This window comes from Choloepus didactylus, chromosome 19, assembly GCF_015220235.1.
Source record: "Choloepus didactylus isolate mChoDid1 chromosome 19, mChoDid1.pri, whole genome shotgun sequence".
Lineage (NCBI taxonomy): Eukaryota > Metazoa > Chordata > Mammalia > Pilosa > Megalonychidae > Choloepus > Choloepus didactylus.
The window spans coordinates 484,920-502,012 of NC_051325.1; the positions used below are offsets into that span (position 1 = coordinate 484,920).

The following is a 17,093-nucleotide window of genomic DNA, read 5'->3' on the forward strand; positions in this document are numbered from 1 at the left end:
TTACAATTAATGGAAGCATATTACAGTATTACTGTTAACTATAGACCCTGATTTGTATTGATTGTACTTTTTCCCCTATACCATCCCATTTTCCACACCTTGAAATGTTGACATTTGTTCTCTCATGTAAAAACATTCTTAAATTTTTACATGTAGTGACCATTTCACTGCTGTAAGTTTTGCTAAATTATACAGCCCTAGTCTTTATCTTCTTTCTTTCTGGTGTCATACATGCCCCTAGCCTTCAGCCAACCATCCTCACCATCATCTTTGTTCAATGTACTTTAAACATTGTGCTGCCATCACACAGTATTGTGCTATCCATTTCTGGATCTATGCAATCAGTCCTCTTGTATGTTCTCAACTCCTTCAGCATCAAAGGATACCTCACATTACCTCTGTATTATATTAATGAGAGATTTAGAAATCATTCCTTTGCAAGGTTATTTAAATTTCATATTTGATCAACTCTAACAAAATATTAGTAATAACATAATACTGTCTTTTTCAGAGTTAAAGTTCTATTCATCAATATGTTAATAATGCCTTATAATTAATAGTGATTCATGGTTTACTTTGATAATCACTTAATAGTATTTAGGGATATAAACATAGATGATATAAAATGTTAATAACATTGGAAGTTTATATGATTTTTCATAAAAATATCACATCCAAACTTCATTATGTTATCTTTAATATTGCAGTTATTGTATTATTCAAGTTAATGTTCTGTTTTAATATTAGGTGCTTTAGCATTGTTTGGTTCTGTCAAGATCTTCTCACTGGTTTTTCTTTTGAATTCCAGACATGATCACAATTGACCTCTCATCGAATCCTGCCATTTTAAAACCTGAGGTCCCTCTTTGGCTGTGTGCTACAGGAAAAATTGTAACTTAGATTTTTATCTCAGCCATATTTTATTTCTAGTATTTTATTTAGAAAGTTCAAAAAGTGTGAAAATTTCCAATAATATTTCATTAAATACAGTGGAAAATGGTACATATCAAATGTATTTCTTCTCATTCAATCCTGGGGTGCCTTTCAGAACTATTACATATGTATGTAATCAAGAATCATCAGTAACATCTCCCCATCAGCAGTCCAGTTAAGTCATCATGAATGAGATAAGGAGCTGAGAGACTGAGACCCTGGGTTAATATTATTTTAGGCTGAAACCTAGAAAACACAACACAAGTAGCGAGCAGCAGTATAATAGTATTCAAACCTTCCCATTTCCTTTACTACCAAGTCTGTGTCACATCAAAACTTTGTGTCTGGCAGTTCCTCAGAAAGTTAAGTACAAGATTACCACATGACCTGACAATCCTACTGTTACATATATATCTAAAAGATATGAAAGCAGGGAGTAGAACAGATATTTGAACACTGGTATTCATCCTGGCATTATTTACAATTGCCAAAAGATGGACACACCCCAGTGGCCTATGAACCAATGAATGGATGAATCAAATGTGGTGTATATACACAATGGAATTTTTTAGTCATAGAAAGGAATGTAGTTCTTATTCATGTGAAGACATGGATGAACTTTGAAGACATGTTCAGTAAAATAATACACAAGTATACATGTCATAGGATCTCACTGATGTATTAGGCAATGGTTGAATTGAGTAGAACAATAAACTCATAGAGTTAGAATCTAGATTATAGTTGCAAAGGGATAGGGTGGGTGTGGGGAATAGGGAGTTAATGCTTGAAATTCTATTTGGGATGATGTAAATTATTTGGTAAAAGGTGTTGGTAGCACATCACAGTGAATGTAATTAACATCACTTAATTGTATATTTGAATTGGTTTAAAATGTGACATATGGGTATATATGGTATTAGAATAAAAATAAATCCATGGAACTACACAACACAAACTATAGACCCTAAGTTAAATCGTAGGCCATAGTACAATTGTAAAAATGTGATTTCATTAATTGTAACAAATGTACCACACCAAAGCATGAACTTGGTAACTGCATTTAAGGTAGTTACATAAGCGGGTATTCTTGTTATTAAATATACCTGGATAAGTATTCAGGGAGCATGAGGTGTACAACCTGCTCTCAGATGTTGAGAAGATAGATCAATTAGTAGAATGATACAGAAAATGTGGAAAAACTTTAAAAGTTGGTAGATCTGGTTATCTGGGTTAATGGTAGGTTGGGACAATTTGTTCACATGTCCCAAAATGTGTTACTGGGCATTTTCTCCAGCACTATTTTATCCAGTTTAGGATCATGTATTCCCACCGGTAATGTATTGATTCCCATTTTTCTGTATCCTCAACAGCACTTGCTTACTTAACCATTTTTTAATAATTGTCTTTCTACTGGGTGTGAGTTGGTATCTCACTGGGGCTTTGATTTGCATCTCCCAGTGACCATTGAATGATATTGAACACCTTTTCATTGCTCGTTGGCATCTATACATCCTCCTTGGATAAATGTCTATTCAAGTCACTTAGAAACACCTCAGTTCTGTCTGTGCACATTTTCCCACTCTTCTCTTTGTTTACAATGGGACTTAAATTTAATATACTATAATGATCTCATTGTTTTATATCAACTGAATTTCATTGTCATACACACACTGTATGCCCATACCCCTCCACCCTCCCACCATCATGAAGTCACAAGTTATCTATTTATATAATTCCCAAACCATTGATTTGTCATTGATTTTCATGCTTTGTATTTTAGACCCTGTAGTACAATAGCAATGGCATTATATTTCCCATGGTGTTTCTTTTACCAGAGATCTTTATTCATGCAAATTCAATCTGTTTTGTACTGTCCATTCTTTTCAACCTGAAGAACTTGAGCATTTCTTTTAGGCTGCTAGGGTGGTTACAGACTCCCTTAGCTTTTGTTTGTGTGGGAATGTCTTAATTCCCCTTCATTTTTTGCCCGTATTAAATTGTTTAAAAATATATTTTATTCTTATTAGGGATGTTGGTTTAGGGAGCAGTCATGCATAAAATATAGAATTCCGATAGACCTCTGGGACGGAAATGAATTGTGAACCATTGCTGGCAATTCTTCAATGTACATATGATTCTTTGATTTTGCTTTTCTATCAAGCCCCCATGTATTGCTGCAGATCCTTACTGCACACTATGAGTACCAAGGCCCTGTTTGGGTTCTTGGCTTAGAGAGGTTCTCAAACTTTGATGTCTGTTGAAATTATACCTGAACTTTTCAAATTCTGAACATCCAGGCCACACTCAGGAGTAGTTGAATCAGCATCTCTGATGATTGAACCCAAATATTAGAATTTGTTAAGGCTTCCAGATATCTTTTGAGGTCCACTCCCCTAGAGTATATGTGATGCAGTACAGGAAACTTTTACATTAAATATGCAAATAGTTATAAGAACAGTGGCCTATTTTTTGATAAAAGGAAAATTATTTTCATACAGATGTCTGCATAGGCATATATATCTCTCTGTTTTTCTAGTAGTATTTGTAACCATACTCAGATTTAAAAATCTAAAATTAGGGGATTAATAAAAATGAAACCCTTGAATTCCACTCAAATTCAAATTCTTAGAAAACAATGAAAATATATAGTACACTGTGATATGTTATTAAATTTTATAGCAGTTTTTTTCACATACCAGTCCATCTTAAGTGTACAATCAGTGGCCCCTGGTATAAGCACATGGTTATGCATTCACAACCACTGTATTTAAAACTTCAAGTTCTGTGTGAGGACAAATGAAAGATGTTTATTTGGGACAAAATTTATAATTTCTGTAGCACACTATCAAGTTTAACCTGTATGGTCAGTGTATTTAAATAACCTAATTATGTGGAAACTAAAATGGGGAATGAGATCTTGTTATTCTGTACCGGTTAATGTTATACCCCAATACATACCAGTGTATTTGGGGCAGAAAATAAAAAGCATTTGCAAGATCCCTTGAGGGACTGGGGAAATATGTGGAAATATTAAACTCTGACCTCAGGAATTTGTGACATTCTTGTAAGCATAAGGGACTCCCAATTTAATAATTTAAGACCTTGATCTTGGGGCATGCCTTTATGAAACTCCTTCCTGCAGAGAAGCTAAGCCTAATAATGATTCTGAAGGGTCACCCCAGGGAACCTCTTTTTGCTCAGAAATGGCCTATGTTTCTCAGCCAACTCTGCCAAAAAAAAAGTCACTCTTCTCTCTCCCTGTGTTGGTCATGACTCCCAGGGGTGTAAGTCTCCCTGGCAATGTGGGACATGATTCTCAGAGATGAGCCTGGCCCTGGCATTGTGGGATTGAGAGTGACTTCCAGACCAAAAGAGGGAAAAGAAATGAAACAAAGTTTCAGTGGCAAGGAGATTTCAAAAAGTGTTGAGAGGTCATCCTGAGAATAGGATTTAACAAATGTTTATGACTACTGAATCGTTATATAGATATTTCTTTTTAGTTTCTATTGCATTAGAACTGCTAGAAGGAAATGACTGAAATTGTTTTACTGTAACCCAAGCCATATGTCAAAATTTGCTCTATAGCTACTTGTTAAACTGTCTTTGAAAGTTATCACTTTTCTGCATATGTTACATTTCATGATAAAAATGTTCAAAGAAAACTGTCATTGCATTTAGTACATATGATCCATTATCAAAACCTACTCTTCGCTTTTTTGGGAGATAAAATCTGAGATATTGGCAATAATCAGTGGTGCCAAAGGCTGTCTAATGTTTCCCAAAACTGTGTTCTGAGGAGTGCTAGTAATAGTCCCTATTCATCTTAAAGGGTCTGCACACACAAAAAATAGAGGTCTATGGGTGGTGAAGAGGTCTGTGGGTGAGTATGATATGTCCTCTCTCCCAATACCCTTCCCCATCTTCCATCCCGGTGGTGGAGAGGATTGGAGAAAGAGGTTGTTCCAGTTTCCTAGTGCTGCTCTTAAGCAAAATACCAGAAATGGATTGGCATTTATAAAGGGTTTTTTTTTCTGGTTACAGTGTTACAGTCTTAAGGCCATAATAGTGTCCAAACTAAGGCATCAACAATAGGGTATATTTGCTGAAGGATGGCCAATGGCATCCAGAAAACCTCTGTTGGCTGGGAAGGCACGTGGATGGCATCTGCTTGCTCCCAGGTTGCATTTGAAAATGTTGTTCTCTAAAATGTCAGTGTCAGCTTTCAACAGCCATCTTCAGAATTTCTCTCTAAGTTGCAGCACTGAGTTCCTTCTGTTTGTCACCTCTTTTTTATGGTTCCCATGATTTAATCAGACCCACTGTGAAGGGGTGGGGTAACACCTCCATGGAAGTTATCCAATCAAAGGTCTTGCTCACAGTTGATTGAGTCATATCTCCATGGAAACTACCCAATCTGAAGGTTCCAACCTAATCAAGACTAAATATGTGTGCCCCCGTAAGATTGCATCAAAGAGCATGGCATTTTGAGGGACATAATACATCCAAACTGGCATAGGGGTATACCTGATCACTGGTGGGGAAGTAGAATTGTACAGCTACTCTTGGAGCAGTGTGGCTGTTGCTCAGGAAGCAAAGTATAGAACAGCTGTGTGATCTGACAATCCCATCGTTAGGTATGTACTCAGAGGAACTGAAGGCAGGGACATTGAATAGATATTTGCATGCTGATGTTTATGATGGCATTGTTGACAGTTGCCAGTGGATGGCAGCAGCCCAAGGTCTCCACTGATAAGTGGAGGGGTGAAGTGTGGTGTATACATACAGGGAAATATTGTGCAGTGCAGGAAGAGTGTGGTTGTGATGCATACAGTGAAGTGGAAGAACCTTTATGGCATTGTGTTGAGCAAAGTGGGCCAGAGACAAAGGGAGAGATGTGGTCTAATATGAACTAACTATAATGAGAAAACTCAGATTTAAATTTGTGAACATGGGTTATCATGCAATTGGACAATTGATGCTTATGGAATACAGAATGTTTGATAAGAATGATTGTAGATGTTCAGAAGTGGATAGCAAAATGTGTGGTGATAACACAATATTTTAAGTGTAATTAACAAAGCTGCATGTAAGTGTGGTACTTTTAATTTTTACCCCTGGAAGAACAGACTTATGAAATCAACTTCCCACTTTATAAAGAGAGTTAGTAAACATCTTTGATATGTCCTAGTGAGTATTATATGTTCTCTCTCCCAATACCCTCCCCCATCTTCCATCCTGGTAACCTGTTTTATTTTAGTCACACTTATGTCTGTCACAAATTTTCATATTTCTTCCTCTTCCCTTTATTACTTTTTAAACTGCATTTTTTATTGAGATATATTCACACACCATATAGTCCTTCCAAAGTATATAATCATCTCACCGTATCATCACCTAGTTGTGCAATCTTCACACTCAATTTTAGAACATTCTCATTACTCCAGAAAGAAAAATAACAGGTAGACATAGAAAGAAAACCCAGAACACTGAACATCCCTTATCTCCCCCTAGTTTTTGTGTGCTACATTTTTAATTGTTGATGAAAGCATATTAAGATATTACTGTTAACTGTAGTCCACAGTTTGCAAGTGGTACTTTTTTCCCATATAACCACTCTGTTATTAACTTTTAGTACAAGTGGCATACATTTGTCCTCAATCATGAAAGATCTTATTTATATTTATAGTGTTATAAATATCATCCACCACAACATTCACTGTGTTATACAATCCTATATTTTAACCTCTGGCTTTCCTTCTGGTGACATGTGACTAAACAATCCCTTTCAACCATATTCCCCTACATTTCAGCAATATTACTTACAATCCGAATAAAAAGCTACTATCACCTTTAGCCATTACTAAACATTTAAGTTTAACCTCATCAAAATTTCTGTACATCTTAGGCAACTGTTCCCCTCTCTCTAGCCTCATTCTGTCTGTTCAGATCAATGAAATCAGTTAATATTTGTCCTTTTGTCTCTGACTTATTTCACTGAGCTTTATGTCCTTCAGGTTCATCCATTTTGCCATGTGTTTCAGGACTTCATTCCTTCTTACTGCTGAATAATATTACATCATATGTACGTACCACAGTTTATGCTTTCATCAGTTCATGAATTCTTGGATTGTTTCCATCTTCTGGTAATTGTGAATAATGCTGCTATGAATATCGGTATGCAATTGTCTGTGTCCCTGCTTTCAGATCCTCTGGGCATATAGCAAGTAGCAGAATTGCCAGGTCATAGGGCAACTCAATATTTAGTTTTCTGAGGAATTGCCAAACTATTCTCCACAGAAGCTGTATCATTTTACATTCCTACCAACAGTTTGTAAGTGTTCTGATTTCTCCACATCTTCTCCATCCCTTATAGTTTCCTGTTTAATAGTGTCTATTCTAATTGGTGTGAGATGATATCTCATTGTGGCTTTGATTTATACTTTTCTGATAGCTGGTGAAGATAACATTTTTTTCATGTACATTTTTTAATTCATTTTTGTTGAGTTATAGTCACAGACTATACAGTCATCCAAAGGGTACAACCACTTGTTCACAGTACCATCATATAGTTGTGCATTCATCACCCTAATCTATTTTTTGAACGTTTTCCTTATACCAGAAAAAGTAAAAAAATAAAAAAGAACACCCAAATCATTCCCCCCACCATATTTTTCATTTAGTTTTTTGTTGCCATTTTTCTGCTCATCCATCCATATACTGGATAAAAGGACTGCGATCCACAAGGCTTTCACAATCACAATCACCCCTTGTAAGCTGCATTGCTATACAGTTGTCTTCAAGAGTCAAGTCTACTGTGTTGTAGTTTGATAGTTTCAGGTATTTATTTCTAGCTGTTTCTCTGCACTAAAACCTAAAAAGGGTTATCTATATAGTGCATAAGAGTGCCCACCAGAGTGACCTCTTAACTCCATTTAGAATTTTTAGGCCACAGAAACTTTGTTTTGTTTCATTTCACATCCCCCTTTTGGTCGAGATGTTCTCAATCCCATGGTGTCAGGTCCACATTCATCCCTGGGAGTCATATCCCACATTGCCAGGGAGATTTACACCCCTGGGAGTCATATACCACATGGGGGGCAGTGAGTTCACCCACTGAGTTGGCTTAGCTAGAGACAGAAGGCCACATCAGAGCAACGAAAAGGCACTCAGGGGGAGATTATTAGGCACAATTATAAAAGGTTTATCCTCTCATTTTCTGTAATGAGCCTCATAAGGGCAAGTCCCGTGACAGAGGACTCAGCACATCAAACCATCAGTCCTCAGTGTTTGTGAGAACATCAGCAACAGTCCAGGTGAGGAAACCCAACACCTCTGCATTTTCTCTCAGCTCCTTGGGGGTGCTGCATATGTATTTTTATTCTCTGCACAAATTAATTTGGGATGTGTCACTATTTCACACTAACCTATGCACACCTACCAGATCTCACTTCCTATTCAGAGTTCCGTGTAATTATAGTATTTGAACAAACTGTATGACTTAAATTGTTTAGGAAATACAGATTTTGCACGAACTAAACATCTCTTCCGTTGTTGTCACGTGGAATTTGAGGTTTTAAAATGCAGACAGTATTATCCTTTACCCTTTGGTCTGATTTTCCCTAGTCCTAACCACATCTGTTTCATTCTTATTTCTAGTTGAAGACTGGATTCTTTCAGTTTTTTTTAACAGTTTATATATGTTCTAATACTGACATTCATATCTGCTGAGTTCTAGCTCTGAGTTTCAGGTGTCACACAGATACTCAAATTCCAGGTATTGATCAGGTTATACACAAAGGAATCAGCATCTCAGAGTTTGGAGATAGCCATTACAATTCAGAAATAGATTTGACTGCTGTGAGAGCTTACAGTCTAGGGACCATTACAATAAGTGTTCCCCTGATAAGCTATGCTCTAAGGTACAATTCTGAGTTTACACACCACCATATTGTTGGGGCATTATAGTGTTTGCCTTTGTTGCTGGTGTAGTTCACTCAAGATGCTATCTACAGGTGCCATTCACCTTGTTGCATGTCTCACAACTTCGTTCCTTCTTGCACTTGCTTAATATTCCCTTGTATGAACATACAACTGTTCACCATTCTCTTCCTCAGTTGATGTACTCTTAGGCCACCTCCACCCATTACAAATCACGTATACTCTCTCCATTAACACCAGTGTGCAAATATCCATTCATGTCCCTGCTCTCAGATCCTCCAAGTAAATGCCCCCAATGAGGTTGCAAGAACTTATGGTACCCACATACTTAGCTTTGTGTGGAACCACCCCACTATCCTCCAGAAAGGCTATACCATTTTACCTCCTAACCGACAGTAAATATGTACATCCTTCTCTCCATGTTTTCTCCAGCACTTTTATCCCTATTTTTATTTTTCCATACAATTTTATAGAGCTATATTCACAAACCATATAATTATCCACAGGGTATAATCAGTTCATGGTATCATCACACAGTTGTGCATTTATCACCACGGTCAGCACTTGAACATATTGATTACTATGAAAAAAGTGTTTTTAATGAATAATAAAGATCAAAAAAATTTAAATATCATTCAATACAATATAATAGGGTCAGACAACACCACCACTGTCAAGAATCCCATTTATCTATCCCTTATATCCCCCTCTCATACACATTTAGCTTTGGTATATTGACTTTGTTACATTTAATGGAAGCATATTACAGTGTTACTGTTAACCATAGACTCTGGTTTGCTTTGATTATATTTTTTCCCCAATACCATCCCCTTTCCAACACTCTGCATGGTTGACATTTGTTCTCCCACATGCAAGAACAGTTTTATATTTGTACATTTAGTCACAGTCCTTGACCACTCCAGTTTTTGCTAAGTTAAACAGTCCCAGTCTTTATCTTTTGTCTTTACCTCAGGTGTCATTCATGCCCCTAGCCCACCTATTTCAGCTTTACTCATGGACATCTTTGTTCAGTGTAGTTACAATATTGTGTTACCATCACACAGTATTATGCTATCCATTTCTGGATCTATATAATCAGTCCTGCTGAACATCTGTAGTCCTTCAGCCTCAAATGCCCGATCTCTACCCTCTCGCTCCTGGTAGCCTGTGTTATCAGCTTTTAACTCTCAAAGTTTGCTTATTAATGTTAGTTCATATTAGTGAGACCATACAGTATTTGTCTTTTGGTTTATGGCTAACTTTGCTCAACATGATGTCCTCAAAGTTTGTTCTGTGTTACAGCTGCATAAAGGATTACTTTATATATTCATGATATTAAACCCTTATCTGATATGTGGTTTCCAAATATTGTTTCCCATTGTGTAGGCTACCTTTTTACCTTTCTGACAAAGTCCTTTGATTCACAAAAGTGTTTATTTTTTTTAGGAGATTCCATTTGTCTGTTCTTTGGTTGCTTGCACTTTGGGTGTAAGGTCTAGGAAACCACCTCCTATGACAAGGTCTTTAAGAAATTGCCCTACATTTTCTTTGAAGAGTCTTATGGTCTTAGCACTAATGTTTAGGTCTTTGATCCATTTCAAGTTAATTTTTTTATAAGGTGTGAGATAGGGATCCTCTTTCTTTCTTTTGGAAATGAATATCCAGTTCTCTAAACACCATTTGTCAAAGATGCTGCTCTGTCCCAGTTGCTTTGGCTTGATTGCTTTATCAAAGATCAGTTGTCTGTAGATGTGAGAGTTGATTTCTGAACACTCAATTTGATTCCATTGGTTGGTATATCTATCTTTATGCCAGTACCATGCTGTTTTGAGGACTATAGCTTTGTAATATGCTTCAAAGTCTGGTAGTGTGAGACCAGCCACTCCATTCCTGTTTCTTAAGATATTCTTGGCTATTGGGGGCACCTTGCCTTTCCAAATGAATTTGGTTATTGGTTTTTCTGTTTCTGCAAGGTAAATTGTTGGGATTTTAATAGGTATTGCATTAAATCTATAAATCAGTTTAGGTAGAATTGACATATTAATTATGTTTAGTTTTCCAATCCATGAACATGATATGTTCTTCCATTTTTTTAGCTCCTCACTTTCTTTTAGCAGTTTCTTGTAGTTTTCTTTGTATAGGTGTTTTGTGGCCATCATTAAGTGTATTTCTAACTACTTGATTCTTTTGGTTACTATCATAAATGGAATTTTTTTCTTGATTTCCTCTTTTTGCACATTACTTGTGTATTAGAACACTACAGATTTTTGCATGTTGATCTTGTAGTCTGCCACTTTGCTGTATTCACTGATTAGCTCTAATAGCTTTGTTCTAGATTTTTCTGGATTTTCTGCATGTAGAATCATGTTATCTGCAAACTGAAAGTTTTACTTCTTCCTCTACAATTTGGATGCCTTTTATTTCTTTTTCTTGCCTAATTGCTCCAGCTAGCACTTCCAGCACAATGTTGAATAACAGTGGTGACAGTGGGCATCCCTGTCTTGTTCCTGATCTTAGAGGGAAAGCTTTCAGTCTCTCCCCATTGAGTTCAATGTTAGCTGTGGGATTTTCATATATTACCTTTATTGTATTGAGAAAATTCCCTTCTTTTCCTATCCTTTGAAGTGTTTTCATCCAGAAAAGATGTTGAATTTTGTCAACTGCCTCTTCTGCATCAATTGAGATGATCATGTGTTTCTTCTGCTTTGATTTATTGATGTGGTCTGTTACATTAATTGTTTTTCTTTTGTTGAACCAGCCTTGCATACCTGCAATGAATCCCATCTAGCTGTGGTGTGTAATTCTTTTAATGTGCTGCTGGATTCGTTTTGCAAGTATGTTGAGGATTTCTGAATCTGCATTCATTAAAGAGATTTATCTATAACGTTCTTTCTAGTGTCTTTGTCTGATTTTGGCATTAGGGTGATGTTGGCTTCATAGAATGAGTTGAGTAGCTTTCCCTCTTCAATTTTTTTGGTGAGTTTGAGCAGGCTTGGTACTAATTCTTGAATGCTTGGTAGAATTCACATGTGAAGCCATTTGGTCCTGGGCTTTTCTTTTTTGGGAACTTTCTGAAGACTGACTCAATCTCTTTACTTGTGATTGGTTTGTTGAGGTCATCTATTTCTTCTTGAGTCATTGTTACTTGTTTATGCTTCCTAAGAAGTTGTCCATTTCATCTAAGTTGTCTAGTTTATTAGCATATAGTTGCTCATAATTTCTTCTTATTATATCCTTAATTTCTGTAGGGTCAGTAGTTAATGTTTCCTTTCCCATTCCCATTCTCATTTTCTGATTGCGCTTATTTCCATCTGCTCTTTTTTTTTTTTTTTTTTCTCATTAGCCTACCTAGGCAGTCCACCAATTTTGTCGATTTTCTCAAAGAACCTTCTGCTTTTGTTGATTTTCTCTGTTGTTTTCGTATTCTCAATTTCATTTATTTCTGCTCTAATCTTTGTTATTTCTTTCCTTCTGTTTGCTTTGGGGTTACTTTTGCTGATCTTTCTCTAGTTCCTCTAGGTGGACAGTTAATTTCTCAGTTTTTGCTCTCTCTTCTCTTTTAATATAAACATTTAGGGCAATAAATTTCCCTCTCATCACCACCTTTGCTGCATCCCATAAGTTTTGATATGTTGTGTTTTCATTGTCATTTGCCTTAAGATATTTACTAATTTCTCTTGTAATTTATTCCTTTACCCACTGGTTTTCTAAAAGTGTTTTGTTTAGTCTCCGTATATTTGTGAGTTTTACACTCTTCTGCCTGTTATTTATTTCCAACTTCATTCCATTATGATCTGAGAAAGTTTATTATAATATCAATATTTTTAAATTTATTGAGACTTGTTTTGTGTCCCAACATGTGGTCTACCTCAGAGAATGTTCCATGAGCACTTGAGAAAAATGCATATCCTGCTGTTCTGGGGTGTAGTGTTCTATAATGTTTGTCAAGTCCAGTTCATTTATCATACAATTTAACATCTCCATTTCCTTGTTGATCTTCTGTCCAGATGTTCTATCCATTGATGAGAGTGGTGTATTGAAGTCTCCAACTGTTAGTGTAGAGTTACCTACTTCTCCTTTCAGTGTTCTCAGCATTTGCCTTATGAATTTTTAGGCACTCTAGCTTGGTGCATAAATATTGATTATATATTGATTGCTCTGTTTTCTTGATAAGTGACCCTTTTATTAATATATAGTGTCCTTCTTTGCCTCCTTTAATTGTTTTACTTTTGAAGTCTAAGTTCATATTAATATAGCTACTCCCAGGTTTTTTGGTTGCTGTTGGCATCAAATATCTTTTTCCAGCCTTTCACTGTCAGCTTCACTTTGTCCTTGTGTCTATTGTTGAGTTTCTTGTAGACAGCATATAGATGGGTACTGCTTTTTAATCCATTCTGCCTGTCTGTGTCTTTTTATCTTTTTCCAACCTTTCACTTTCAGCCTCATTTTGTCCTTGTGTCTAAAGTGAGTTTCTTGTAGACAGCATATAGATAGGTCCTGCTTTTTAATCCATTCTGCCAGTCTGTGTCTTCTTACTGGGAATTTAATCCATTAACATTTAGTGTTATCACTGTAAGGCAGTACTTTCTTCTCCCATTTTGTCTTTTGGATTTTATATGTCATGTCTTATTTTTTTCCTCTCTCTCCTTTTACCCTTCCTGATAATCTTCATTTTTACACTCTTCCCCAAGCCTCTCTCTCCTGTCTTTTCCTATAAGCCTTTAGTATTCCTTGTAGCACCAGTTTCTTATTCACAGACTCTCTCAGTGTCTGGCTGAAAATGTTTTAATCTCTCCCTCATTTTTGAAGGACAGTTTTGCCAGATATAGAATTCTTGGTTGGCAGTTTTTCTCTTCCATTATCCTAAATATAACATACCACTGTCTTCTCGCCTCCTTGGTTTCTGTGGAGAAATCTTTACATAGTCTTATCAAGCTTCCCTTTTATGTGATGGATTGCTTTTCTCTTGCTGTTTTCAGAATTCTCTGTCCTTGACATTGGACAATCTTACCAGTAAGTGTCTTGAAGTATGTCTGTTGGGATCTGTTCTGTTTGGGGTACACTGTACTTTTTGAATCTGTAATTTTCTTTCATAGGAGTTGGAAATTTTCAGTGAGTATTTCTTCTTTTATTGTTTCTGCCCCCTTTCCCCTCTCTTCTCTCTCCAGGGCACCGATCACACATATATTTGTGCAAAACTGTCTGTTGTGCCTGGCAGGGAGGGGTGCAGGCCTCCTGGCCATGAGAACTTACAGATTTCACTGATCTCAGCTGGTCCATGCACTGGAGACTGTTGTGCACTGTGTGTCCAAACTCATACTCCTCTGTGGCATCTGTTCCACACCATTCCTGGCTATCTAGCATCTGCCTCAGAGAAGTAACTAAAAGACACACCCCACCATTCTGCCATCTTACCTCACCCTCCCTTTTGTGTACGTTTTAGCTATTTGTATTTCCTGTTTGGAGAAGATGTTCAAGTTTTTTGCCCATTTTATAATTTGGTTGTTTGTCTTTTCATTGTTGAGCTATACGATTTCTTTATATATATATTCTGAATATCAAATCCTTATCAGACACATGGTGACAAACTGTTTTTTCCCATTGGGTCAGCTGCCTTTTCACCCTTGTGACAGAGTCCTTCGAGGTATGGAGTTCCCATTTATCTTTTTTTTTTCTTTCATTTCTGGGGCTCGGGATGTAAGGTCTAAGAAGCTACCTCCTATCACTATGTTGTCCAGATGTTCCCCTATATTTTCTTCTAGGAGTTTTATATTACTGGCTCTTATAGTTAGGTGTTTGATCTATTTTGAGTTAAATTTTGTATAGGGAGTGAAATGAGTCCTCTTTAATTTCTTTGGATATGGATATCCAGTTTTCCCAGCACCATTTATTGAAGAGACTATTGTGTCCTGGTTTAGTTTATTTGGGGGCCTTTACAAAAATCAGTTGACCATAGACCTGAGTGTCTGTTTCTGAACTCGTAATTCACTCCTGTTGATCAATTTGTCTGTCTTTATTCCAGTACCATGTTTTGACCCCTATGGTCTTGTAATCTATGAGTATGTCTGAAATGTACATGGCAGTTCATATTGAATGATTTACTGAAACTCCAAACACATTTTGAGCTTTATATAGTCTCTTCCTCAGTGCTGTCATTTTGAGCATCACACTCAGGACATTGGTAAGGAAGTTTCTGTGTTAACCAAAATTTCTGTTATATTTTAGGAGTTAATGACCTTCAAAGATGTAGCTGTAGACTTCACCCAGGAAGAGTGGGCCCTGTTAGACCCATCCCAGAGAAAGCTGTTTACAGAAGTGATGATGGAGAATATTAATCTTCTGGTCTCAGTGGGTGAGTCTCTCAAAATTTATCTTTGATACCTATCTAAATTGTCTACTCTCTACCAATGTATCTATCCTGTATCATCCTCTGTTTATTCAAGTATGTAGGTTATCTTCTCCATGTAATTGTTCACTCTTTTACTATTTATATTTTTATATTTTATATTAATGCATTTAAATTGTTTTATAACACAACTGCCTAAATGAAATGTTTTCTTACTTTTTACTTAATTTACCCTATCCCTGTAGAAGGTAATCTTCCTGACCACAAGTTAATGTCTTTCTTGAATCTCAATCTCCAAAACTTACAACTGTGCTAGGATGTCAGTGAATAATTTTTGAATGTGTTAATAAGTGATTAAACATTTTGAATTAAGTATTGTGCTCTGTGGGCTACAGTGAGGCTTCAGAACACAATAATAAAAACACCATGTATATCCTTTTCCACCTAGAATTTAGAATGTTTCAGTGAAGTTTATTTTTATTGTATTATTTTTGAAAAAAAAAAAAGCCACTCTGTAAATATAGAATTTCTCCCCATTTAGAATATGGAAGATTCTGCAGTCCCTCTTTGAAATTGTGCATGGGCAGCAAGGGACAAGAGTTACCCCATGACTGGTGAAATATTGTTGATGTTCTGTGTTCCAAGTACTTTTGCCTTGCTGACCTTCAATGCTTGGTAGCCTTCCATGGACTTGCTAATGCATGTTTATGCATACTCAACTCAAAATCTAGTTATCTTTATTCTTACACACAGGATGTCAGGTCTTCAGATCAGATATGCTTTTCCAGTTAACACAAGGAAAGGGAGTGTGGAGAGAAGGCGTAGGATTTCTTGAAAACCAGATTCAAGGTGAGCTCTAGGAACCCAAGGATTGGTATAGGAAGCCCTCATCAATTAGTAAGTAGGTCCTTGGAAATATCAAATTTAGATTTCCTTAAGTGACTTATGATTTTTGAAATGTAGGCAGGGATATTGGGGTTTTTCTTCATATGTGGTCATTATTCCATATACTTATTAAGCTCTATTCAAGTGTCTTTGATTTGGGGGAAGAAATATTCATGTACTAATGGAATTTAACTTTCACATAATGAGCCTTGACCTGGGTCCTTGGAAGATTTTCCCTTTTTACCTCCCTGACATCCCAACTTCCTTTTATTTTTCTCAAATTTGAATCCTGAAAATCTATTCTTTTAAGGTCCTACAATGTCTTCTTCTGACTAAAGTATTCCTTAATTTGATATTCCTTCCCAGCCAAGTGTCAATATTTGAAACATACTGACAGGGTATTTGGGACTTTTGAAAATTTTTCTTCCCCTAATGGTTCTCTAACAATTTGTTGTATTTTTTTTCCTAATAATTAGTCAGGAAAAGTGCCTTTAAAAAGCAAGAAGTGATGATCATGCAATCTGCCTGCAGAAAAGACACTTCTAACATCATGCCATTGGTAAGTTTCATTGGTGTGAATCTTAGTTTTCCAAATAGATAGCTGTGGATGGAATAAAATAGGAATTCGGGTACAGTCACCTAACTGTAATTAATAATGAGATTAAGTGCTAAGCAAGCAAGAATCAGTTTGAATTTAAGGAAAATTAAACATAAATCTCTAACCTGAGTTCTTATAAAAAAGAGACTTTTGTAAACATGGTTCACATACATAAACTTTGAAATATCATGAAGTTCCAATTTGATCAGATTGCTCTGCAATTTGGATGTTATAATAGAGAAAATCTCCATTCTTAAGGAGAATAATGTATCAAACTAATGTGGGAGATTTTAATTGGAAACTTGACCAAATTATTAGGAATTAAATATAGGGAAATGAAGAAATTAATGAATATGGACAAATGTTTTACTGTCTCTCATTTAACTCTCCACA

The 17,093-nt window shown here is 36.2% G+C and overlaps 1 protein-coding gene across 11 annotated transcripts in view; it reads left to right on the forward strand.

Moving 5' to 3' along the window:
* Positions 1 to 17,093, forward strand: part of LOC119515369 (zinc finger protein 596-like) — a 104,909-nt gene that overhangs the window by 43,428 nt on the left and 44,388 nt on the right. For 10 of the 11 annotated variants that reach the window (XR_005213011.1, XR_005213010.1, XR_005213012.1 and 7 more), the window contains exons 2-4: positions 15,097 to 15,223; positions 15,971 to 16,066; positions 16,579 to 16,661. Coding sequence is in view for 2 of the 11 variants with exons in the window: in XM_037811259.1 (XP_037667187.1) it covers positions 15,097 to 15,223; positions 15,971 to 16,066; positions 16,579 to 16,661 (306 nt within the window). In the remaining 9 variants the exon portion in view is untranslated. The remainder of the gene's footprint in view (positions 1 to 15,096; positions 15,224 to 15,970; positions 16,067 to 16,578; positions 16,662 to 17,093) is intronic. The other variant, XR_005213015.1, reaches the window with a different exon arrangement.